The 24,956-nt window shown below is 45.9% G+C and overlaps 1 protein-coding gene across 2 annotated transcripts in view; it reads left to right on the top strand.

Moving 5' to 3' along the window:
• Window positions 1–24,956, top strand: part of fibcd1b (fibrinogen C domain containing 1b) — a 63,626-nt gene that overhangs the window by 23,164 nt on the left and 15,506 nt on the right. For both annotated transcript variants that reach the window (XM_029837053.1, XM_029837054.1), the window contains 3 exons: window positions 3,281–3,440; window positions 7,446–7,582; window positions 17,479–17,575. In XM_029837053.1, the coding sequence (XP_029692913.1) occupies window positions 3,281–3,440; window positions 7,446–7,582; window positions 17,479–17,575 (394 nt within the window). The remainder of the gene's footprint in view (window positions 1–3,280; window positions 3,441–7,445; window positions 7,583–17,478; window positions 17,576–24,956) is intronic.

Genomic DNA, 24,956 nt, shown 5'->3' on the forward strand with positions numbered 1-24,956 from the left:
CAGAACCTCCTGGTGTAAACAGGGCCTTTACTTCGAAGTCTCCTGCAGCTTTACCCGATCAAATGTCCCAGTTTTGTACCACACGGTCGACATCGCATCAGGGATCAGTAACTAATAAAAAAAATAGAAAAAAGTGCCCAAACCCCCCAACAAAACATCCTCTCTGCCCTCCTCTCCCCCAGCTCCAGAAGAAGTTGTCAGTCTGTTCCCAGCGTCTTACTACAACAGCAGCTTTCCTCTGAAGCAGCTGTTCAGATTCATGATGGCAGCGATCAAACGGCTGTGGTTATTGTCCATAATAGTCAACAGCGTGTGAAGAGAGCTCTCCTCTTCCTCGACCGCCACAGTCATCCTTCATGCCGATGATGAGCCGGCCCACCTGATTAATTTTTCCGGTCTCTAAGTGCCTCTTCTCTTGATGTTACCTTTCCGGCGTGCGGCGTAGAGGAGGGCGCTGGCAATCACGGCGGGCTATCGATATGCCTCTTATTTAGTGAGATGGATGGATGTAAACGTGGAGACGTGATGCTTCTTCTGTGCCAAATGCAGAGTGGCCTGTTCAGCACCTGTCAGACCTTTTCACAAGTAGGTGTAGAAACGGGGGATCTTTTCTATTTTCAAGCTTCTCTTGAGGAATTTCTGCCACTGATAAAAATATAACATTGTTTTGGATGATGTGTTCTCTGTGGTCTTCCTGTGTGTTCTTCCTCTGGCTTTCCGAGTGTAGAATCCCAGTTTAAGAGTGCTTCCTTTGGCAACTTCACCCTTTAGTAATCTCCAGTCACTCTCTGCCTTTATTAGCTTTTAGCAGGAGGTTGATGTCACAACACATTTTACCCACTTTAATCACAAGGTGAATTGTCTTTCAGGATTAAGACAGTTCAAACATGTGAGGCCTAAGCTTTGCATTATATGTTGTACCTCAGGTTTGGTTCAATTAAGCATGAACCAGTCACTCCCTGATTGAGAGGCTCAGTTGCCATTGTAGCAGCTCAAAATTTGTCAAGAAATGTCAAAAGCTATTCTTAATTTTAATGAAGTGAAGACGAGTGTTTAAATTGGTCCTTAATAACACTTTAAAGTGGATTTTTTTTATGAAAAAAGGAGGTGGGTGGGCTTTTCTTTTTGACTCCTATTTTTCCTCTTTTATAACTCCAGAATATATAAATATGCGAATTCCTCTCGGTTCACCGCTTTCACTGCGCTCTGGGTGTCTTCTCTTTGCTGTGAACCCATTGTCAGGGGAAGGAAGAGGTCAGGCTTTTGCACTTATCACCACATCCTCAGTGCTGGACAAGTGCAGAATGTTTAACCAGATCAGCCTGCCATGCTGTTCCATGCTGTCAGAGGCCATGCTGCTAGTTACACATGTTCACTCTTTACCTCTTAACACCTGCCAGATGTTTTTGTCGGCCCAGCCAGTTCTGCTCAGCATTTTTTAGGGCACGTTCAGAAAGTAGCCAGATCGGTTAACTCCGTCTCTGGGGACCGAAGAACCCTGGATGATGAATGGAAGCTCAGTAGAAGAAGAAAGGAGGCCTGTCCCATTACGGTGGCGTAGGTGGCGTAGGTGGCACGGCACTGTGGGTGCTCCTAAGTGGAAGTGGCCCTGGCTAGCAGCCCCGAGATGCCGGCTGATTGATTTCCCCTTCGGAGGCCGGGCATGTGGCGCGAACATCCGCTGGTTCTCCCTGACACGGCAGCATGGCTGTGATCTATGGGCCACCTGTTGCTCCCACGTCTGATTTATAAGATGACACAGGGCTCAGTGTGGCTGTCTTGGTAACGGCCCAGTGTGCGTGACAACCCTCTGAAGACCAGGTTCGCCCTGGCGTAGAGAAAGAGACCTTTCAGACGCCCCTGAGTAAGGAAATGTTGTTGCTGTGGGTTTTGATCATTCGCTCACTGACGTTTTCATTTTTCACACAGCTGTAGAGGCCTAGTTCTCACTGATGTGGTTCACTCACTGGCTCCAACCACACCGCTGTCAGCGTGACTCGTTTCATCACCGTCATGTCTGGGTTGACCCCAGATATTGTACCATTTTCAGAAGGGTTTACCAAGGCACACCCTTTCTCACCCTTGATGATTAACATGTAAACAGTCTACGTCCTGGTGTGAGCAGGAACGGGTTGTGGATTCAAGCACCTAAGCTCACGAATGGCTCAGCATCTTCTTACTTGTTCTTGCTGAAAACCGCTGTAATGAGTTAAAGACTCATCCATCCCTCTGACCTGATGTTCACAGATGCATCTCTTATATATGAGGCCAGACATATCAGGTTATAACAGCTTTTAGCTCCGGCTGCCTCGTTGCTCCTCAGCGAAAAACACGTGGCCGCTTTCCCACTTTCCCACTTTCCACATGGGTGCGGCAGTAAAGACGACATTTACGCTTTCCCCTTTTCCTTCTAATGCGATTGAGGGGCAGCTTGCTTGGTCATGGAGGACTTGAAAAGGTCTAATGCAGTTCAGGACCTGTACTTGGCTGCCCAGGCGTTCATTTGATGGACGACTCTGACTCTTCACATGAGTTTGAGTGCTGCCAGACTGATGCGGCTTTGTGAAAGTGTTTGTGGAGCATAAAATACATTATTGTTCTCCAACCTGTAAAAGTGCTATGCCTAACGTATAGACTTCAGATGGCTGTGCAAGGTGATGAGGGAAGATCACCTTTCTGCTGCCTGGAAAGGACCATGAGAGATGGGGGAGGTTACCATGCTCCCCTCCAATCCCAGCGCAAACATTCATCACCAGCCTTCCCACAGGGTTCTTTTACATTCACGAGAGTGCATTCTGGGAAAAGTGTCTTTCCTGCACAAGGAGAGTCACTGTTCCTGCATATTTTGGTCGCAACACAGTGAATGTTTTATTTCCACCAGTCCATGGATGTACCACCCCCTTTTTAAAGTCCTGTAGTGGAATCTTCCTCGGTGGTGTGTTCAAGGATGCTTTGTCATCCGAGCTGCTGTGTAGGTATTGTGCCCAAAAGCTATTAACATGGAAAATAGATTACAGAAACAAGGACATTATGAAATAAATCAATTGGCTCCACATCTCTTTGCTGAACTGGGCTATTCACTTTTAAATCCTCCCTTTTTTTGGATGCACAGCACTTTCTGAACGTACTGAAACAGCCATTTTAAAAATGTTCATTCCAAAAACTATTTCATCAATTGTGTTTGCTTGGTAAGTCGCTCTCTGCATGTCTCGCGTGACTTTGCTCCGTAGAAGTTGAACATCAGCGTTTCTTCTTCCCCTCCCATCCCCTGTGATTGCAGCTGCTGTCAGACAGCCAGATCAACATGGTGAAGGTCGTAAACTCGGTGAGCGACGCCCTCAACGCCATGCAGAAGGAGAACGTGGGCCTGAAGGCACGAGTCAAGGCCGACTTACAGAGGGCACCAGTCAGAGGGGCCCGTCTCAAGGGCTGTTCCAACGGTAAGAGGAACCAGGCAGGCCTTGGAGCGCTGCCCCTACTTGCTCTCCATTTTTTTTCTTTGTTTGTGCAGATTTTGTTTCCCTGTATTTTTAATTCATGTTCATCCATTTTTCATCTCCAGTAACTGGATCCCGTGCAGGCCCATCTCCGAGTTAGCCACGCTCCATTACTCTCTAAAATTATATTCCGCTGTGGTCTGTCTGTCATCCGTCTTACCACATATTCATCCAAACCACCCTCGCCCTGTTTCCCAGGGCTACATCTTATCCACATTATTCTCACCCTTGCTAGATATGTGATTCCTCCCTCCCCTGCGGATGAGGAATGACTTGCATGTCCACTAGGTTGTGTTTTGGCAAGGTAAGGGAAGGCCTGAGGCATCATCCTATTGGAGGTCTTTAAACCAGGCGTACCGTACCCTATGGCATTCTCCTGGTGGACATGCCTTGCATAGGTAACCGAGGTGCACAGAGCACGCATGTGTGCAGCATACAGAAGGAGGACACAGAGGACTTGTCTCTAGTTTTGAGAGTGTCTTGGCTTGAGAATGAGGTAAATGTTTGATACTGAAAGCATGTCCCCTACATAGACTCGCTTCCTAACTCCCTACCTGCTCGTACTGGTTTGAATGACTGGTTTCAGTCCAGTGACGGAACACACGTGCAGGTATTACCGACCGCTAGTCGAGGGAAGCTGTCCTTTCAGCCTGTTTTTAGGGAAATAATTTGAAAAGCGAAACCAGCAGCGTGACAAGAACGACCTGAAATCGCTGGAATGGTCTTATGGGGGAAAAAAATACTCCACTCAGGAGCACTTCAGTCAGCCATTATTGCTCTGTTATGGGGGTTCTCCACATTCCACAAGCCTCTGTGGAAAGCTTTGAGCGGAAAGAGCAAACTCTCACCTCGTGCGCGCCAGCCTGAAATCATACGAGGAGGAACCCCAATGATAAAGAAGCTGGCTTCATTAGCAACAAGAATACAGCACTGATGTTTATAGATCTGGAGGGGGAGTGGGCCCATCTTGGCTCAGGTGTCACCTTTAATAACGGGGGAGGTTCTCAGTCTTTCGGGTCAAAGGCAGCCGGACGTCCTTCAGGTTCTTGAGGCCACCCCTCTGAGAGGCTTTAGCGGCGCTAAAAGCTGACAAGGATTTTAACTCTGAGGGAAATGGACACTGTTGGAGGTGCACAAAGAGTAGACGACCTTGTCATCATGTGAACCATCAGGGATGTGGCCTGTTTACGCTTCATTACCCCACCTGCCATGTTATACCAAGTGTGAATAGTGGCGGAATTACATGGGAAGGGATTTCCAAACCACCACCAACCCCCCCCCCCCCCCCCCCCCCCACACACACACACACACACACCCCTCCCCCGACATGGGCCGAGGCCTGCGGGTTTTTCCCTGCCACTGTTAGTTGTTCAGGTCAGTCTCTGGGTTTCTGTAAAGCACCTAAAGACAATGTTGACCGTACCAGAAGCTATATAAATAAAGTTATCTTGATTTGAATGGAGCAGTGGCAACAGAAACAAGCCTCCTCCAGTATCTCCTCGCCGCCTGTTTCCTAACTGCCTGGCGCTTTGATCCAGTCCCTCCGGGGTGGCCCTGGTGCCGTTAGTGCTTCCATCTCCTCCACATTGTAGTCATGTTTAAATAGGAATTCCACTCATCTTCTGTGTCACAGCGTATCAAGCAGCCGCGATGGGTGACACGGTGTCATTATGCAGCGCAACTCAGGCCATTTACTCCGGCTGGGTTAAACCAGTATGCACACTGGATACCATAGTAACAGCAGACTGAGTTCATCAATGTTCATTTTTGTCAGGTTTCTTTTGGTTTGCAGCGCAAATGGAGGAATATAAAATGATGGCTTGAATAATTGGCTTTACCTTACTCTTCCTACCACTGTGTTAGATATTGGAATACCAGTTCTACTTGCACCAGTTGCTGGGACACCAGTAACGTCTGTATTTAAGGAGTGACGCTCTCAAACTCTACCTTTAAAAGCTGATCTCTGCGTTAAAAAAAACAACTCAAAATGGATTCAAAGGTTGTGCTGCAGTTCTAATGTTTATTGTCAATTTCAGTTAGTATGTTTCCATAACTGGGAACGCACCGGAATTCTAGATGCCGCTAAATTATACACACGTGTAATTGAATACGCAAATGACAAACAAACTCTCCTCAATTTTCCCCCCCCAGTAAGTATTGAAACCCCAGCTGGGGAATGAGTTCCTGGAGCATTATTTTAATTTCTTGCCTCATGACTTTAGATTAATGCTAGCAGCAAGACAGAGAATAAAGGTTCAGCAGTGAGGAGGAAACAATTACCAAAACACAACATGGTGCAGCGAGATGTGAAGCAACGACACACTTCTAAACCATACAGGAAGTCGATAAATAAGGTAATATTTGATGCACCGCTGTTCGCAGATATCATGAGCAGCGTCTATAACACTTCATGCATGAGCTTTATGGATTTTTAACATCCATCTTGGAGCGATGGACACCAGCTCCACTGTTGGTGGGATGGAAGGAGGCTTTGGTCAGGAATGTTGTGGCTGCTCAGTGTGGCTCATCTCTCCGTTGCTCCCTTTCTCATTATTTCAGGCAAACAGGTGTCTGGTCCCCCCACGGGGAATGCCTTTCATTATTTAGATTTTGTGAGCAGTTCTTCCATTTTAATGGATCTGCTTCTTATTCGGAATTCATTTCTCCAGGAATTTTGATATTCACAATCCAGAGTCGCCAACAAAGATAAGATAAGATAAATATACTGATGACAGTGTAATATAAATATATTTTTGGAATTGTTTTTACATGAAAGCCAGCCAGTCAGGAAATATGTTCAGGCTTTTCCAAAGCTTCAGTGACCTGGGTTGTGCTTCAGCACCATGGACAGAGCCTGGCGATGCGTTCAGTGCACTCAGACCAACGGAGTTAGTGGTTCTGGTCCTGCTCCTGGTGCCTGGCTTTCTCCTCCCACAGACCCAAACCGTGCACACTGGTCTGAAGGGCCGCTGAATCGCTCCCTGCTGTGCACGTGAGAAGGGACCTAGGCGTCCTCCTCTGCATCATCAGCGGTGTTCTTCGTGGTTCATGGGGCTGAAACCACCATAGAAACTCGGTGGAGGGTCCCGCTGCTGCTTGACGTTAAATGCTCAAACTGATTATTTTGAGCCGCAAACCAAGCAGCTCGATTTAGATTCGAGCGAGCAGAAGAACAGAAGTTGGAACATGTTGCAAATAAATCACTCCAATTCCTTCTGGGCAGTCTGTAAATCACATGCTAATGCAAGCAGTACTGATTTTGTCACCAAACATTATGTATGAGATTCAGAATCTATCCCCTCCCCGTTGACCTTGGGCCCCATAATGGATTCGTTGATGGGAAGAAACCAATTTTATTTATCAGCACTGTATTCGCACAATCTTTTTGTACAACCTGCTTTTGTAGCACAAATGAGGACACACAAGCCACATTGGTGACATCAGGCAGGCAGGAGGAAAGAAAAGAAGCAACAGAAAGGTAGAATAATGAAGCACAAGTACAATATACAGCTTGGCAGGTGAAGAAGTGACCTATATACTGGTTATGCTGGAGAAATGATTGGGGGATTTGGAGCAGGTGCAGGGGAGTGTGGAAACCAGGTGACAAAGAGGAAGCAGGGCAAGGACTTGGTGCGAGGAGGGAGTAGCGAGGATGCTAACCCCAAAGATGCCGGTGATATCATGGGGTAGATCCGCTCTTTTGTGCTAGACTAAAAGAATCAAACAGCTTCCACTGCCATTCTTATATTCCTCATGTTCCATCTCCCTGTGGGTGTTTCCCATGTTGTCTGTGCTTTGATCAGGACATTTTTAACCGAGGAAATTAAAGTCCTACGCCCTAAAAATATCTGAATATCTCCCTTTTATTTCCCTGAACAACTCTTCCTTTTCTAAGCCATCTTGGAATGTGTGTGTTTAAGTGCTTCCTACTCTCACGTCCCCCTGCAGGTTCACGGCCCCGGGACTGCGGCGACCTGTACGCCAGCGGTCACCGCGAGGACGGTATATACTCGGTGTTTCCAGTGCATCACCCCGCAGGCTTCCAGGTGTACTGCGACATGACCACGGACGGAGGCGGCTGGACGGTGAGTCACAGGAAGACGTACTGAACCTGACGTGAGCTGCACGCACGTCAGGTTCAGTACGTCCAGCCAAACCACGTGTTGCGAGCAGTCGCATCATGGGCTACGGCAACGCGGACCCCTCGCTGGACGGGAATATTTGGGATTCCCAGCGATCAGGTCGAATCGCTGGAAGGACAGACAGTAACTGAGGGAAAAGAGCTCGGCGTTCCATCCTTATGGAGTTATTAGCGGGGGGAGCATTAGCATCCGACATGTCAGTAGGTTCTTAGGGATTATTTTTACAGTGCGCTGGTGCTCGTTGGGAGTGCTGCTGCTGTGAGGGATTTATCGGGTATGAAACATTGTGTGTGGGAGTCTTACAGGTCAGATAACATCCACCTGAATGCCAGGACCAGAGCTGCACCGAGGCGATGATCAGATGCTGTCGGTTCAACCCTGTCTGCTCCATATTTCCACTTTGAATTCCGTTCACCGATTCCTTTCATCCGTATCACACAAGTGTTATTAAATCCAAAACCGTTTTGTCACAGCAGCTCAGAACATCTCAGTGGATGATCTCGGAGTGCGTTTAACGTTTGAGAATTCATTGACGTCACGTCAAAATGTCAACGGAGGGACTTAAAACCAGAACAAATTACGCCACACAAACATGACATTTGCCAATTTTCCGCATTTCGCGAAGCAGCGGAATTCCCTTCCAAACACAGCAGCCTGAATGAAATCACACTTGCCTTTCTTTCCTTGATCAAACATTTGTCTGTCGCCTGGCCTCGCTAAAGCAAACACGCTGCTTTAAGTGAGACTCTGGAAGCACTCAGTCTTTTGGGAAGCAGAGACTGTAAGGTGAGCAAACACTGGCATGGAGCCGTCTGAAGTTATTTGTGGCTTTTTCTGTTGCTTGCGCGCACACACACAGACACACACACACACATGCTGTGCTGGTTCGAGCCATTTATTCCTCTTCAGTCTGCAGCCTGCAGGGTTACAAATGAGCGAAATCACAAACAGGTGGCTCTTTTATTCAGCACTCCTTCCAAACTTCGCCTTCTCGTCTTTAGTTGCTTAAGAAATTTTTTTTTTTTTTTTTTTTAAATCTGCTTTTCTCCCCCCAATCTTGTCTGTGGGCAGTAAATCGCAGGTCTTTGTTTCTGCGTTACCTCAAATATGAGATTCGACTTCACAGAAATCTAGACAATTTAAGTTGTTTTTAGAACTGGGCCTTTATTGATTAAATCAAGATGAATTATAATCAAGGAAATGATGGCAATGAATATTGGTAACAGTTCACTTTTGACCTATTATTCTACCTGCCGCAGGACACACGCAGCCTGTTGCTGCAAGCACAATGTCCAGTGCTAGCTTCAAAGCTAATGCCAGCCCATAATATCTTGCTTCGCTTCCCTTCGATATGCGTTTAAAATGCAATTAATTGGCCAGCACTTCTAATGCTAACTTCTACTCTTAAGCTAATTGAATCAATGGGACACATGAACAAAGAGCAGGACGGTCGGACGGCAATGAGACAAATTAGCACAGAACAAAGGGAGAAACAGGCTATTTAAAGATTAGCTGATGGGAAGCAGGTGGAAACTTCCAGCATGGGGTCAGCAATCACAATGGACCAGAGATAAAGGTGTCTGAAGCAAGGGGAGGGATTCACATTAGAGCTAAACAGGAAGTGAAGAAATCCGATTGTTGCACTTTTTTATTTTAAAAAGTATACCTCAAAATCTCCCTGAGCTAAGCTACTACAATTATGTTGGTGTTGCTGTTATATCGGGATGAAAGCAGCACACAAAGGTCTGAAGGACAGATGTACTTGAATTGACTCCAAGCTGCAGTCTGTGACGAAGGCTGGCAGGCCGATGTGTACCTGTAAACTTGCAAGGTTGGGGCGTTTTAAAGCTTCTCAATAATTCTCCCGTGTTAAACTTTGATAGAAGCCAACGTTACACCAGTGCGGCGGTGACATAGGGCTGTATCTGCGCCAGAGTGATTGATAGCAAGCGTGCGTGGCAAGGCTGTGCTCTCTTATGATCCCATAAAACCAACACACTCAGCGCAGCGTGATGGAGCAGAGCTCCGTCTCCCAGCCCGTCAGGGTGTGTTTGTTGTCCCGTAACAGGATTTACGTAGCTGCTCCGATCCAAGTGATAACGCTGCAGCCGCTGATCCTGCCAGGTGTGTTGAGCTGATTGTGATAATGCTGGAGCCCTATTAAGAGATCGGTGTGAGCAGGTCCGGGGGGGGGCAGGTAGGGAGACGGGACGCTTGTTGAGTGGCTTAGCGTCAATGTGATGGCTAAACTTAAGGATGGAATCGGCCTTGTGCACGGAAAGGCCTCAGTCTGATAATTAGCTTGGAAAACTACATAGAGTGTGTTGTTCTGCAGGTTGGATGCTTTAAACCCAATCAGTCAGACTGTAAATTATTCATTCGGTACTTTCAACCTAAATAATAGCTCGAGAGGAGAGGAGGGGAGGGGAGGGGAGGGGAGGGGAGAGGAGAGGAGAGGAGAGGAGAGGAGAGGAGAGGAGAGGAGAGGAGAGGAGAGGAGAGGAGAGGAGAGGAGAGACTGATGTGGACAGAAATTGGTTATTTTTAGTTTCCTCAGAGTTGTAATTTACGCCCAGGAGAGTCTGATGGCAGAGTTGGGATGGATTTTGACTGAGAGGACATAAAAGAACAGAGCTGTCATTACTGCTCCTGAACCAACATCACAAAACACATCCAAAGGCCTCTCTCTCTCTCTTCCTCTGTCTCTCTTCCTTGTCTTTCTTCCTCTGTCTCTCTCTAGGTCACTCTCTCCCTCTGTCTCTCTATTTTGTCTCTCTCTCTTTCCTCTCTCACACATGTAAAATAAAGACCATATTGGCCCAAATAAGCTTCAAAAGCCCAGAGGTACATGTAATCACGGAGCCATACATTAAATATGTGTCCCTCTGTGCTTGCAGAGCCACACAGTCATAACTAAACATACTGATCTATATCTATACACTCAAGCCCTTTTTACTCCATCAGAGTAATCCTCTGGGTGCACAGCCAGCTGTACCTGTTCCAGCAGAAAAAGCCCCCTTAAATACGGCCTTGCAGCTCAGGGTAATCTCTTCTATTATTACTATTTTATTTGTTAAAAGGGAGGGACTAAAAATGACCTCTGCATCAATATTGGATGACGTATCAGAGTGGAATGTGGGCCTGCATTATCAAATGGTGCTTTTATCAGAGGCACTGCAATCACTTCCAAATATTCCATTCAGCTAAGAACCGAAATGTAAAAGTTTCAGATTGCATGTAGGATTGTGCGCACGTCGGAGTGCATTTGAAGCCTCTCGGGGTGAATGGTATGGCCTCCTTCTGCGTGTCATTGGCTCACCGGCTCTTCAATATTTCAGTTCTGTTGGTTTGTTACTTTGTGAAACAGAAAATAGAAGAAAGATGTGCTCAAAGTCTTGTTCTAAGGTGGGTAAGCTCCTAGAATTGGTCGCATACATCTGATTTATTTATTATCATTGCTTTATTAGGCCACTGGTGGCTTTGCCATGGGAGCGGTTTGAACTGCCTGTTATGAATGTCTTTAATTAGTTTATCTGTAGTTGCAGATCTAATTTTTTTCAGGCCTGGAGAGACCATTTAAGTTATAGACAAATAAGTGTAAAATATCCTGCTTTTCATTTTTTAATCAATAAATGAATGGTTTGCACCATATCTGAGGTGTGCAGCTCTATCGTCTGCTAACTTTATCATCTCCTGACCTTTTGTCAGCAACGTGGAGCTTAAAGTAGATTAGTGTTTTAGATCAATAAACCTCAACATCCACTGGCTCCACCGCTGGGTGCACTTGGGTGGACAATGTTTGCTCGGAGAGGATATTTATAGATGTTTTTTTTCTTAAAAATATTGTGTGAGTGAAGCAATTACAACTGTAAGAAGAGGAGTTGCATTTGAGCCGGGCTTAAGCGTCGATATCCCCCAATATTATATTATTAAGAACTCTTCTGACAGACCAGAGCAACGACCAGACGTGGTCTAAGCTTCAACTGCAGATCAGACACAGACGGAGAGGTAAACTCCATATTCCGCAACCTATTTGTGTTGGTGGGGCTTTAACGTCGGTGCCGCTTCCTTATCAAACGCGTGAGATTGAAAGTGATGAAAAGGCTGCAGCAGAAATCTACTTATGTTAACCTGAGCTCTTCAGCATCCATTTATTGTGCAAGGAATATGGTAACAAATTGAAATAAAGATATTACTTGGCGTAAACACTGTACAGTTCTGTGTGTGTGTGTGTGTGCGCCTGTGTGTGTGAGTCTCTGTCATCCTGCTGCTGGTTGCTGCTGCGAACAGCACATCTGTCTTTCTGATAGGATTATAAAACATTCCCAAACAGATGTTTGCAGTCGCCTTTGAAGATAGAAGCTGCGCAGATTTATGAGCGCTTGCGCCAGGCGCTGCTGAACTGGTTACCGCGTCATCAATATTCCCAACAATATCATCAAAAGGACGACGGTTACGCCGCCAGCCTGTTGTGATCTGCGGTGTTTAAGACAGGAGGTGAGAGGGAGCGGATTCTCCCAGCCAAAGACAGGATTTAATAGGTTTCTCCTGCTTTTCTCTGCCTCCGCAGACGTCCCTTTTCCTGTCTGCTTCTCTGTTAATTTATTCATTTTCCTGCAAAGATGTAAACAATTATCTTCAATCAGACATTATAGAACAACAGTGGCAGCTGACATCTGTTGCTAATGCACCGTACATACATGAGCGTGCACATGCCAGGAACTAATCAGCCATTGGCACATTCCTGACGCGCCAGATTGGACGGCTAAATCTCCCCCAATCAGCTTTGAAGTGCCAGGGTTGATTCCTCGCCGTGCGCTGGTTTGTCAGACAGGGTGTCCGTCCACACATGCCAGGGGCCGCCGACAGCAGAGAGAAATCCTGCTGAGGAGCTTAAGGCAGCTTGTTCAGTCGCCTTCATCCACTGCAGAGATTACAGGCATCTTAATGTGATGATTAAAATGCATCAGCCCCTTCAGGTGCTGGGTGAGATGGCCATCCAGGATCAGGGATCTTCTTGTTAACGCCGGCCTGTTTGTGCAGCTTCGACTTTTATTTTACGGTTGTTTTATTACTGTCGGGTTTGTTCGTTTTTGCTTTTGAAGATTTCAAACTGTCAGAATTCAGTTGGCGTTGCCTGGACAACAGCATGTTCCTTGGATCGTTTCCCATCGATTGTTGCCCGTTTCAGGTGGAGCGTGTTGGATCTGGCCCAAATGGGCCAAAATGGGAATTGCAAGAATGTACTGACTGCTTATAATCTGCTATCTAGACAATCTAAAGTACTTCCAGTCCCAAATTATATGTTTGGTATTTACATTGGGACAAAAGACACTCCTGTATGGATTCAGGAGATGTTTAAAGAACAGAGTTGCACCTCTACCTTGTCTGCTCCAAGCTTCTGTAGAAGCAAGACTGGTCAAAATAGTTTAGCCCTAATGTTGGAGCACCAGTGAATATTAACATATTAATCATCTCATTTATTTTCTTTTACATGTTGGAAATAAACTAGACATCTTACAAATCCACGATTTACACCCATGTGTCAGGCAGCAGACGAGAACCCAAGAGCGACACCAGAGTTCAGTTGAACACAGCTTTATTATCAAAGGCAGACAGGGTATTCCGGGGAACAGGCAAAACACAGTCGTCAGAAACAGGCAGGGTCGGATCCAGGAGAACAGGCAGGCAGGAAAACACTGGAGAGTCATGTGGAACACAATCTGGCAGGGAGGCAGCGTAGCGCAGGGAACTATAAGGGCTCGTGATTACTGAGTGGCCCCAGGAGTGCGCGGAGTGAGCGGGAACACACGGGCGGGATCGCCCGCAGCTGTGACACCCATGCTGTCAACTGCAACCACGCAAATAAGAAACTAATTTTAAAATAAATACATTCAGACATTTGTTTCATACATTTAGTGTAGTAGTGGCTGTTTTAATATCGCCTCAGCTTTATTAGCTTTACGAAAGAAATTTTCCTGGGAATTTAAGAGGTTCCCTTTCCATCAATTTCAATGCCAGAACAACAAATAGATACTTTTTTCAGGTGAAGTTCGCTGGGTTTTATTTTCTCACTCAGGTTTTTCAAGCCCCTGGACAGACATTTGTTCAACACGTAGCTATATAATGTAACATTCAAAAGCAAACTGCATGGAAAATGAACAATCATCCTTAATTTATTCATCTCTTAATGCACCTGGCACTAGAACGCCCCCCACTTGGTGGGAAACGCTGGCATCTGTCAGATTTGAGGCAACAGCGCCGTTTTTTTCTACGCCTCGAATCGCTTCTCTTACAATTTGATGGGGCAGAGATTAGAACCGCTTCAGGCGGTGGTGACAAACTGTCGCAGGACTTTATTTCAATTTTTTTTTTTATCCAACGCTTGGCGTGTTCAGGTTCGTCTGGGTCTGGCCCAGTTTTTTACAACCCACTGGAGACGTGTGTTCATCTGAAATGCATCAATAACCGCATCAACAGCACATCAAAGTATTAAAAATTTAAAAACGTCATGTTGTACTCGTACAGCAGGACCGTGAATGGGTTTCTCAGTCCTTATTGTGCTGCTGTTACACGCCGTACTACAGCCGTTATGGATTTTTGGGTTTGTTCCTCAATCTTCACTGGGCAAAGGGTAAAGCTGCCGTTACTCACGGAGGAGCCTTCCTGAAAGCACGCGCTCGTTACTTTGAGTGTTGGATGAAACATCTCGGTGCTGTCGGCAGTTCAGGTGACTGCTGTCTGCCAACATTTACCTCCCCGTGACCACTCCTTCACATCACCATGACAACCCCAGTCTTCCATGCCCATGGATGACTGATTTCACCACGGTTGGCTCATTTCTCATGTGCTCACTGCTTCCAGGAAGCACTGGGACGGTGTCCCGGAAGCCCTCCTGTCAGTTTTGGAACATTTTCACTCGCTCCTTGTGCTGTAAGAGCCCGAAAGTGGAGATCTCACCGCACAGTTGTGACCTGCCGATCACTCGCCCACAGTGAGAGGCACCAGATTAACACCAGGGAGCACTGCTGGTGCACATATTGCACAGCACCCCCGCTCCCAGTAGGCCCAGCTGGAACATCCAGGCACCCCCTCATGTGTTAAATGTGCAGTGCTGATGTGTGACAGGCTACGAGGTCTTGAGGGTCATTGAGATTTCCTTTCCTCCATGTTTCCGTGTAGACTGCAGTGGCCTCTCCTGTCCAGATTTAGTGTGTCAGCAGGATCTGACATGCACAGTAGAGCTCAGCCATGCTGTGAACATGAGCATGTAGCCCTGTAGGTGCCCCCCCCCCCCCCCGGTACCCAGCGGCTTCTGGACACTGGACACGTCTAACGGCTGCTGCTTTCATGAAAAATCCGAGTGTGGGAGGACATTACCCGTCCAGAAAAAGAGTAAGAAGGTCACAACTGCCTGAAAACCGTAGCCACTCAGGCTACTCTCATCACGTCTCCCGTGAACATCGAGAACAAGTCCCTAAGCTTCTAACCAGCAGAGAGATCAGCGACTGCCTCCAGCCAGTCAACGTGCGGGAGAATGTTGAAGTGTAGAGGAGGATGGAGCCCGTGTGTGGGCGGGAAGGTGAGATGGCAGCGCAGTCTGGAAAAAACTTACGCGCATGGGGCCTATTTGGAATTCCATAGCTGTGATGCACAGTCTCGGGTGCCGTCAGCGCCACGTTAAACTGTCTGCGCGTTCGAATGAATCCAATTATTGATTCTAAAACACGTGGAGATGCTTTGTTTCAGCGGCGCCGGATCTTTGAAATGCAAATAAAGCATTTCTAAACTATTTCTTAATGATTCCCCGCTCGTTTTGAGGTGAGAGGCTGAGCATTTTCTTATTTATTCCTACTTATGGGCGTGTTTTTGCTCAGTGAACTGTCGATAAATAAATGATAGCAGGGAGAGAGCAGAAAAACAAGCGAGTCGGGAATAAATAACACTGAGGCGTCGCGAATAAGGCTGCTTTTTTGAGGAAAAAACAACCTGCAATAAACAAACGCTGCAGAACTCCTCGTCCAGTCATGGCTGTTACTGAGCACCATCGTTTCATTTGTGGAAAATGACATTAAAATGATAGTAATCGTGCAGGAAGGTTTATGGCCGTTCCATTTCTGGCTGTACACGTCATTATAGATGTATACAACCAGACAACTGTCTACAAAGCACGTCGTTATTGTGCTTTTAGGGGGTCACGACTGTGTGGGCGTCTGTTTATTTAACCGTCCGTTCTTTATTGATCAGTCCAGCCGAGCCTGTTGACAATATGAATAATAAACCTTGACTACCAACTGTTCCCTGTTAATCTATAGCCTGGTTGGCAGTGCTTTTGTATCCGGAGGTGTTCTGCACTGTTCCATTTGTGAACACAAGAGAGGCTCCAGGGCAATTTGGATGATTAATAAAGGGCTGTGCAATAATAGACGTCTGCCAGGTCACCCAGCTCCAGAGAGCACGACGTTTCTGCACCACGTTGTCAGAATGTGGTGACGTCACGCCGCCGTCTGGACTTCAAACCTGCCACTGGTTCACCTGTAAATCGTGTGATCTGACCTAATCCTGTCAGGTTTGTGCAGCAGCTGACACAGATCCCAATTCTTCAATCGAGTACCGGCTCCGTAGGGAAGGAAAGAGCAATGGCGCAGGTTTGCTGTATCACAAAAACAGACAAAACAATCAGCAAATTTGCTCTCCAGAGACACTAAGGAGATTGTAATGGGATCAACTAGATTAAAGGATAAGAAGGGTGTTATTCAATATTCTTCTTATTGTTAACAAATCCCACAAAAGGCCCAAACCACAAGGGACCGATCCTTCCAACCAGTTTTACCGGCGCAGCCGGAGATTCCTCGGCGTTCCAGCACCAATGCTCAAAGTGATCCACGCAGGCACGAAGCTCCACCTAAAGATGGAGCGCCACCTAAATATGAAGAGTTGAATGACAAACCTGGCGAGTTGCAAACCCGATACGCGGGAAACTGTGGGATCGGTTCATGTGTGGGATCGGTTCATATGTGGGATCGGTTCATGTGTGGGATCGGTTCATATGTGGGATCGGTTCATGTGTGGGATCGGTTCATGCGTCAGGGCTTTGAAGAGCAGCGTGTTTACCGATGTCCTGTCTAACTTTCATTTAATGGTAAATGATGGCGCTCATAAGGGAGCCTGAGCACCAGGACGACTGCGTAATGAATTGAAGATGAAGATTATTGCCCCGACGGACTGATGCTGTGGAAAGAATATCCCCGCCATCCATACGTTGATAAGTGATGATGACACCCTAATGAAGATTAAGGACGGCGACGGCGGAGACAATTATGAGGAGCAAAATGACGAGGTTGAAGATTTTGCCATTTGCGCTGCAGGATTTCCGCCATTGTGTGGATTTTGAGAGCAAACACGGATGCCGGTGCCATCTGGAGCCTTATGGTACATTATGGGATTAGTCGCGATGAACATGAAGTATCCCATGAAGTGTCCTTTGTCATTTCCCTCAGTGGTCCTGCCCCCAGCATTATGGTGTTGCCCATCTGTAGCCATTTTCTCTCCTCCGATTTCCCTTCATACAGTTAATTTATCGTGTCTACACATCTGTTTTTGTGCATTGTAGCATTAACCAGATCTTTCTCTTAATAGATTCCTTTTGTTAGTGTCTTTAAATTGTCTTTATATTAGAAGGTATGCTGGCGGAAGCAGTTGGCAGCTCATTTAGTTTGCTTCCCAAAGGGCTCAGCGATGGTGCTTAGTGGGATTTTCGATGAGTCAGCAGAGAGGGGGTTGAACCACGCTGCCAGATGAATCTGACCTCTGACCCCTTGTCTTGCGGTGCTGTGTAGGTGATCCAGCGCAGGGAGGACGGCTCTGTCAACTTCTTCAGAGGATGGGAGTCCTACCGGGAGGGATTTGGCAAGATTACCGGAGAGCACTGGTTGGGTAAGTAGCTCTGGTTGTGTGTGTTTTTTGCTGTGTGTGTTAGTTGGGGTTGCGTGACTCATGCACACGAGTGCTGTGTGTGTGTGTGTGTGTGTGTGTGCGTGCTGCGTTGTCCTACAAAAAGCTGACTAAGGGCAGCTAATCTTTTTGGCTCTCCCTACATGCTCTGCTCCGTGCACGGTGGACAGAAACACTCCGACAACCAACGTGCAACCTGCGGGTTTCAGAGTTGACATCCTAATTCAGCTCCTTTAATGGAACGCATCCTTCTCCGGCTGCATGATTCACAACTGTGGGATTTAATCAGTGGATTAGCCATGGTTGTCTGGGGTGTAACACACAGTAAACCCATCAGATCTAGATCAGCCAGTTCACGGGGTCTAGCATGTAGTCGCGGTCTTTTGCCAAGAAAACCACTTTAGACGATCTGAAATGCTCATCTTCGCCACACGCTGAAATATTAACACCGTGCTTCCTGTGAGCGGAGCATTCTCATCAGCCGTGGGACTTTTGTTGCTGCTCTGGCTCAGGTTGCCTGCCGGCTCTGGTAATAAATGGGTCTGTGCTGACGTCTTGCATCATTAGAACTGAGAGGGTTCGAAATGTTCAGCTTGTCCAGTCGATTAGAAAGTCGACGTTTTAGCTTCGTTATAATTGGTCTGACATTCTTGCAGGTCACTGAAAAGCATAAGGTGGAATTTTAAATGGGGCCTTTAAATGACCTGTTAGGTATAAAACTGACACCCATACAGTTGACTGGCATTTAATTTCCAAGAGAACTGTGTGTTTTTTGATGAAACTTTGGGTCCAACCAGCCTTTTAATCCCAAAAAAGATCTGTAAATATAGAAAAGTGTGCTGTCAGAGCATTCCTAAAGAGCTTAAACCAGCATCTCCGCTTCTGAAATCCCATCTCAATGTTGAATTCTTCACTGAATCACCATCATCCATCGTTCAGGCACTCCCTCTTTTAGTTTAATCCCAGATCCTCCGGGGCTGCTTCGCTCTGTGCTCGTTGTAAAGTTCATGTTGGACCACACCGATTCATCGCATCACAAAGACCCGATGCCCAAAACTCCGAGCTGATGAATGAAAACTAGTCCCCAAACTGCTGAAATCTTGTTTCCTGGGCGTTAGACTACAGAAAAGAGCAGCGAGCACGTGAACCGTGTGCTGCTCAATACTGTGGACCGACACTGAAGAAGTGGCGCATGAAGTCTATTTCTGCGAAGCCACACTGGGAGATTAGCAAGGTGGCCACATCGGTGGCTTCTCCCTTTTGTCACCTCTCTTTAGCAGCTGCCCAGACACACACTCCTAATTTCCATCAGATGGGTCCTCCATTGAGCAGACCTTAGATGTGCTTCGTCATGCAAGGTTTTAGATCTATGCTAATGTAGCAGAGCTATGCTAATGTGGTGTGTGCGGCTTTTCCTGGATTTATCTACTTTCATGAGGGGTATTGTGTATAATTACAGTTTCTTGTTTTGATAAGCTGATTTTATTTAAAATGCTGTTGTAAAAAAAACAAAAAACTAATTAAACAAACCATGGCTGTATTTTGAGAGTTAACGTAACTGTTTGTTCAGGAAGCTGTCATTTATAATCTGCTCAGTATGGTTTGACGGGACGTCAACGGGCTTTTCATGATTCTGAAAAGAGCAGAATTAAGAATATGATGGTTACCAAGGAGATGGTTTTATAAAATTAAAAGCAGGCAGTCATAAAAGGAAAGTGCCAAAATGCAAAAAAAAAAAAAAAAAAGGGTTGAACTAATAATAGTTGTAATGGCCAATTACTAATTATTAAACAAGTAAATACTTAACAAAAACAGAAGCTTCAAGTCTAATCATGAAGAATTAAAAATTAAGAATGCAAAAGGGAGGAGGTTAAAATATAATATATACTTTGGGGGAAACTTCGGATTTCTCCTCTCAATCCCGAGATCCATTTTGGGACTCGATCACGGCGCACTCTGACTCTACGTTACTAGAGGTCGACGGGAGCTCTGCTTTAGTCTGGCCAGTGTTTGCGTCCTGAGGGAGGTACCGTGGCGCTCAGCTAGCTAGCTGGCCAGTAGAACAAGAACACGCAGACTCTTTCATTATCAGGCTAACACTACAAGACAACGTGTCAGAAATACCACAATGAACCCACCATCACACGGTGTTAAAGGGTAATTACTGCTCCCATATGCGAGTCCTGTGATCATGCCTGCTAAACGCTGTAGATTAATGACGGAACGTTATATTATTTATATTAAATTACTTAGTTGAATGGTTTTGAGTTCCACGTCTCCTTTGGGTGCCCTTGCTATAGGACATAACTCTGCCTGTGCGTATCCCAGCGTTTGTAAAATGTGAATTAATGAAGATCCAGGCCTCTGCTGACCCGAGGCCATCGTGGGCTGGAGCCCCTAATAAAATATGAGGTTTGAACGTCGGCTAGATCTGCCTGCGGTGGAGGGTGGAAGCAGAGCGGGAGTAGGGCAGGAGCGGGGGAACGCTCGGGACTCAGCAGGGCTGAATTACAATCAGTGGGGGGGGCTGTTTTGAACCGTCCAGGGTAGCCTTGCTCATTTAGTCCGCTGTTGTCTCGTCACCCCCATCATTGATTACCCTCAGGGTGAAAAGATGAAAAATGGATCCCTGCTCTCCAGCAGCTTAGAGACTGCAGCTACTGCAGCAGCCTCCACCGGATCAGTATTACTCATTAATGTCACATGACACTAACTGGCCGATACGTCGTCCCATCCTCCTGACGTGAGGGGTCCTTCATTCAGCACTGGTGCGAGCAGACTTCAACCATCACTTCTATGAAACAGCCAAAGAGAACAGTGCAACACTGAACATAGAATCCAATTTTAGAGTAAATCCTACGCTTGTTTTCCATTTGAAGTGGAGCAGAAATGAAGCATGAAGCCTGTTAAGTCTTTTATTTATGACCTCTTCCATTCCCTCTTCAAATTGAAAGACATCGTGCAGGACTGATTACAATTACCAGGATATTGTTTGTGTGGCACAGTAGAATGGAACCAAAAAAATATATATTTCTGGGAAGTGATGTTGCTGAATAACATGTCCCAGAGTGGCAGATATACTGGAATCAACATAAAACTGGGCCAAGGTAATTTTACAGTGACCATAACCTCTGTTAGGAATCTCTATTTGACTGTTCTATAGACTTTTCTTCCTGTAATATAGAAGCTGAAATTGTTTTATAGGTTGCTAACCTAGTTTTCCAAGGACTGCAGCTTATTAAAAACAAAACAGACTTTGGTGTGTTTTTGAAAACTCCAACAAGAAGAGGAGACAAAACGTGTCTGTTGTCATTGCTGCGTCCTGTCTCTTGATTTTTGCATCGGAAAACCTGATTACTGAGTGACGTTCGCACGGAAAGAATAACAGATGCTCGGAGGTGACACCCGTGCTAGCGCGCACTGAATATCAATCAAACGTTGAGACAGCCAATTTGCCGTGACATTTTCAAGTTTTCTGGGAATTTCTCGGGGAGTTTATAAGATGGAGAGGTAGAAGTGCTCAATGACATCATTTCATTAAAGAGTCCATCTTCTGGAACTGCTACGACGGGCCAACGATTTTTGCAATCATCCATTGAGGGTCAGCAACATAATCAGTAGCTGTAAATGGAATTCCAGGGAATGTCAACTCATATTACATTTTCGGCCTCTCTCGCGTTATCATCTCTGCTGTTATTCATATTTCAAATTCATGTTTTATTTAATACAAATGAGCTCAGGCTTAAAGGCGACCACCATTTTGGTAGAATTTCTTTACGGAAGATTTAAGAACAACGGAGTAGCTGAGTTAAACAACGTTAAAGCAAAAGTCGTTGGCGTGTTCTTCATTTCCTGCAACCACTGTCGCGTCTGTGTGAGAAACTGCCAAAGTGCTCGCTTGACCTGATAAATATCACGGCGCCAGCACAGCCAGATTCCTTCACTCATGCACTCATCATTCACTGTTCTGGGGGATTAACAGAGTGCGCCTCCGTCACAGCCTGCAGAAACACTCATATACAGAATTAGAGACGCTGCCCGTCTTGGAACCCTCTTAGAAATCATCTTCCGAGTTCCAGACGAGTATTGGTGCAGGTGTGAGAACCCGCAGCCCTCCTGCCGATCAACATTCCCGCGAACGTCACCGAGGGCTGGCTCATGCTGCTCGTCGAGGTTGGAGACGGAGCCTCATGTGTCTCCGTCAGGCTCCTGATTGGAGGAGTTTGAAAGTCCTGGCAAAGTGCCAGGTGTGGGTGCGACCTCTGGCAGGCTCTGCTCTGAGCGAATACAAGAGGTTTGCTGATGTGTGCTGTTTCTCTTAGATCTCAGACGAGGAACGTTCTAAGAGGAGTGAGGAGGACGGATGCCAGTGAGGAGGACGGATGTCTTCTCTCTAAGGCTTTAAAGTCCAACCACTGATTATACATCAAGTGGCCAGATGCCACCACACACTCAAGAGACATCAGATGCTTGTTTTTCTTGGCCCTTTATGAAAATTCCTCTGGATTAAGATGCGGTATCAGGGTCTGTGTGATATATAAAACCAAATGGATCCATCAAAAGGACTAAAGCTTATCTCTAATCCACTGATGAGCATCGAGTTCTGGTTTATTTGCCTGCATCTGCACATCCCTCCCCTCAAATGGTGTTTCACCCTTCCTCAACAGGGGTGTGTGAGGATGTTTCTCCTCATGCATGTGCACCAGGTAATGACAGGAGCTACCCATGGAGCGCCCCCCTGGGGCTTCTCCTGCATTTCATTGATTTCTAGTAACGATACCTTAACTGTAGCTACGATAGTTCTGTGCTGTTATGTCCCCTTCAGAGTCTCCCTGTTTCACCAAATGGTTTCGTGGCACAAAGAAAGTTTTTCATTTACATCCAAGCCGCTATAATTATTTTTAAAACACAGAAATGCCCCCCGGAATCAGATCACAGTGCTCCTCCAGAACCCCTTGCTGTTTTCCTAATGGGCCCAGGCTTTGGTTAATGAAGCAATATAGGACAAAACCATTCAGAAAGTACGACACTTGCATCTGCCTGATTCATGATAAACTGGGTTCCGTCCAGTCAAACACAATTTGATCTTAGCCTGAAATAATGCTGCCCCTGCCCTCTGCTGGGTGCCTGTTTTTTGTTTTCAAAGATTGTGCCTTTTATATCAGTAACTGCAAAACATGGACTCCGGTCAGGCCAGCGGGAGATTGTGGCTTGTGACTTCTCTTCTACAGTGTTTTGATAGAAATGTGTCATACATCCTGCAGAGAAACAAATGGAAAATAATTACAGTCACGTCCAACTCTGCCAGATTTCTGCATATATTAAATGCTGATGAGACCATTACTTTTACCAAGGATGTTGTGTGAAACCTGCCGTCTGTCTGTTGGCAAAATAACTTCAAAATGATCTTATTTTCCGTTATAGTTTTGCAAGATTAGCACCAGTTTGCACTGGTCTGATGACAGGAAACCACTTGTCCTGGGAGTTATAATATAGACTTTTAAAGCTCACAGGAAAATATGTACTTAAATCACGCTAAAATACATGTATTTCAGCCGGTGCACCAAAATGTGTAAATATGCAAACAAATATGTGTGGTAGCATCTTTAGCTTCCAAAAAATAGATACAAACTATGAAAGGAGATCATTTTTTGCTACTGTAGAGAATCAAAAGAACTTCACTGGGTTCACTCATTAATCAAATCCCTAATCGGGTATGTTTACCCCTTCACAACCAAGGAGGGCAAACGCCAACTATCCTTTGTTTTCTAAGTGTAACGGACAAGTTGATTAGGACCCAAACGCAGGCCAGGACACAGTGGTAAAATGGTCAAATAGCTTTATTTACAGGGGGGAGGGGGCACACAAAGAACACGGAGCACATGAGGGCAGCCCTCCAGGACTGCAGAGCACCCAGGGAACAGGGGCAGCCCTCCAGGAGACACAGAACACCAGCCCACGACGAGGACCACTAACAGACATCCTGGCACTGACAGGCAGGCGCAACCTGCTTAAATAGGCAGCCCGATGTAAATTGCCTACAGGTGCGCCTGCCAGCAGTGGCAGCTGCCACCAATTGTGCCCCACACCACCCCCTGCAGGACAACAACCGACACAACCCAGAAACCCTGACACTAAGATTACCCTAAAAGATCATGTGGTGGTCTGAAGAGTGTCCCGCTGATCGGCTCTGAAAAAGGTCAGGGTCGTCAATTGTAAATAGTAACCCTGTTCAATATTTACTACCAAAAATCTTTGTGTGTGGGGAAAGCTGCGACTCCCGAGTCATGGTTGCATGAACAGCGACCTGGAACGAAAAGTATCCAATCAAGAAGCGAGTTGACTGAAGCAGAAGGAAGCAGGCATAAATAAAAAGCATGTTTGCGCTGCTCCAGGACTTTCTCAACAGTCTTTGAGGATTTTTCCATTAAAAATAGTCCCAAGACTACCATCCTTCCCTCTCCTTGTTTGCCCTCTTCTAGTTTGCGTGTTGTGTTTTCCAGTTGTCGCTATGTTTCTTCTTTTTTCCTTTTTGCCATATTGTTTGTGATCACATGAAAGTTCTGGCTTGGAGAGGAGATTTTAGATTGGTGGTCTGACGGAATCTCGATGTGTCAGGGAACCGTGTTTCGATCATCGGAGCACACCACACACAGTACCATCGAAACTCATGCTTAGGGGCTCTAACATGATAAATCTCATTAGAAAATCTTTATGTGTGTATCCCCTTTAAGGTTTGATTGGAGTGTTGTTTCTGAACCCTTTATATATTTGATCTTTCAGATAGAAAAATATGTTGCCCTATATCATGAGATAGCAAATTCAAATCTATTTTCACGTGTCGTGCCAACTTTTTGGCTGTGATGCTAAAACCTTGAAGCTTCAAAACATTTCATACTTGAATCAAAACAGACACGTACGTGTGCCAGACATTATGAAAGACTCGTCCTGGAAGTCCTCCTATGTGGATTTGGCCAAAATCAGTTCATCTTTGAGTTCAAGCAGAAGGCTGTGCAAAGAAATATCCCCGAGCTACTGCAGAGATATCATGTTTATGAGAGCAGACGGACAGACGGAAACATAATGCCTCTGGGTGAGCCTGTCGCTGAAGAGGAGATATTGCAGAAATGCTAATACAGTTACTCAGCTGTTTAATAAGCCAGCTGGAGAAGACAAAGCTGAAAACAAGCCTTATTAAAATCCTTTAAACAAACATCTTCCAGCCCCAGGCTTAGAGAGCTAAAAGCTGATGAAAACGTTATGAATCATCTTCTTTCTCCTCTGATGGAATCTGTCATTTCCCACCCTGCATAACCAGATGGTCCAGTGTCACATGTTAACATAATTTTATTGTTTTCAATCA

This window comes from Takifugu rubripes, chromosome 6, assembly GCF_901000725.2.
Source record: "Takifugu rubripes chromosome 6, fTakRub1.2, whole genome shotgun sequence".
In the NCBI taxonomy this organism is placed as follows: domain Eukaryota; kingdom Metazoa; phylum Chordata; class Actinopteri; order Tetraodontiformes; family Tetraodontidae; genus Takifugu; species Takifugu rubripes.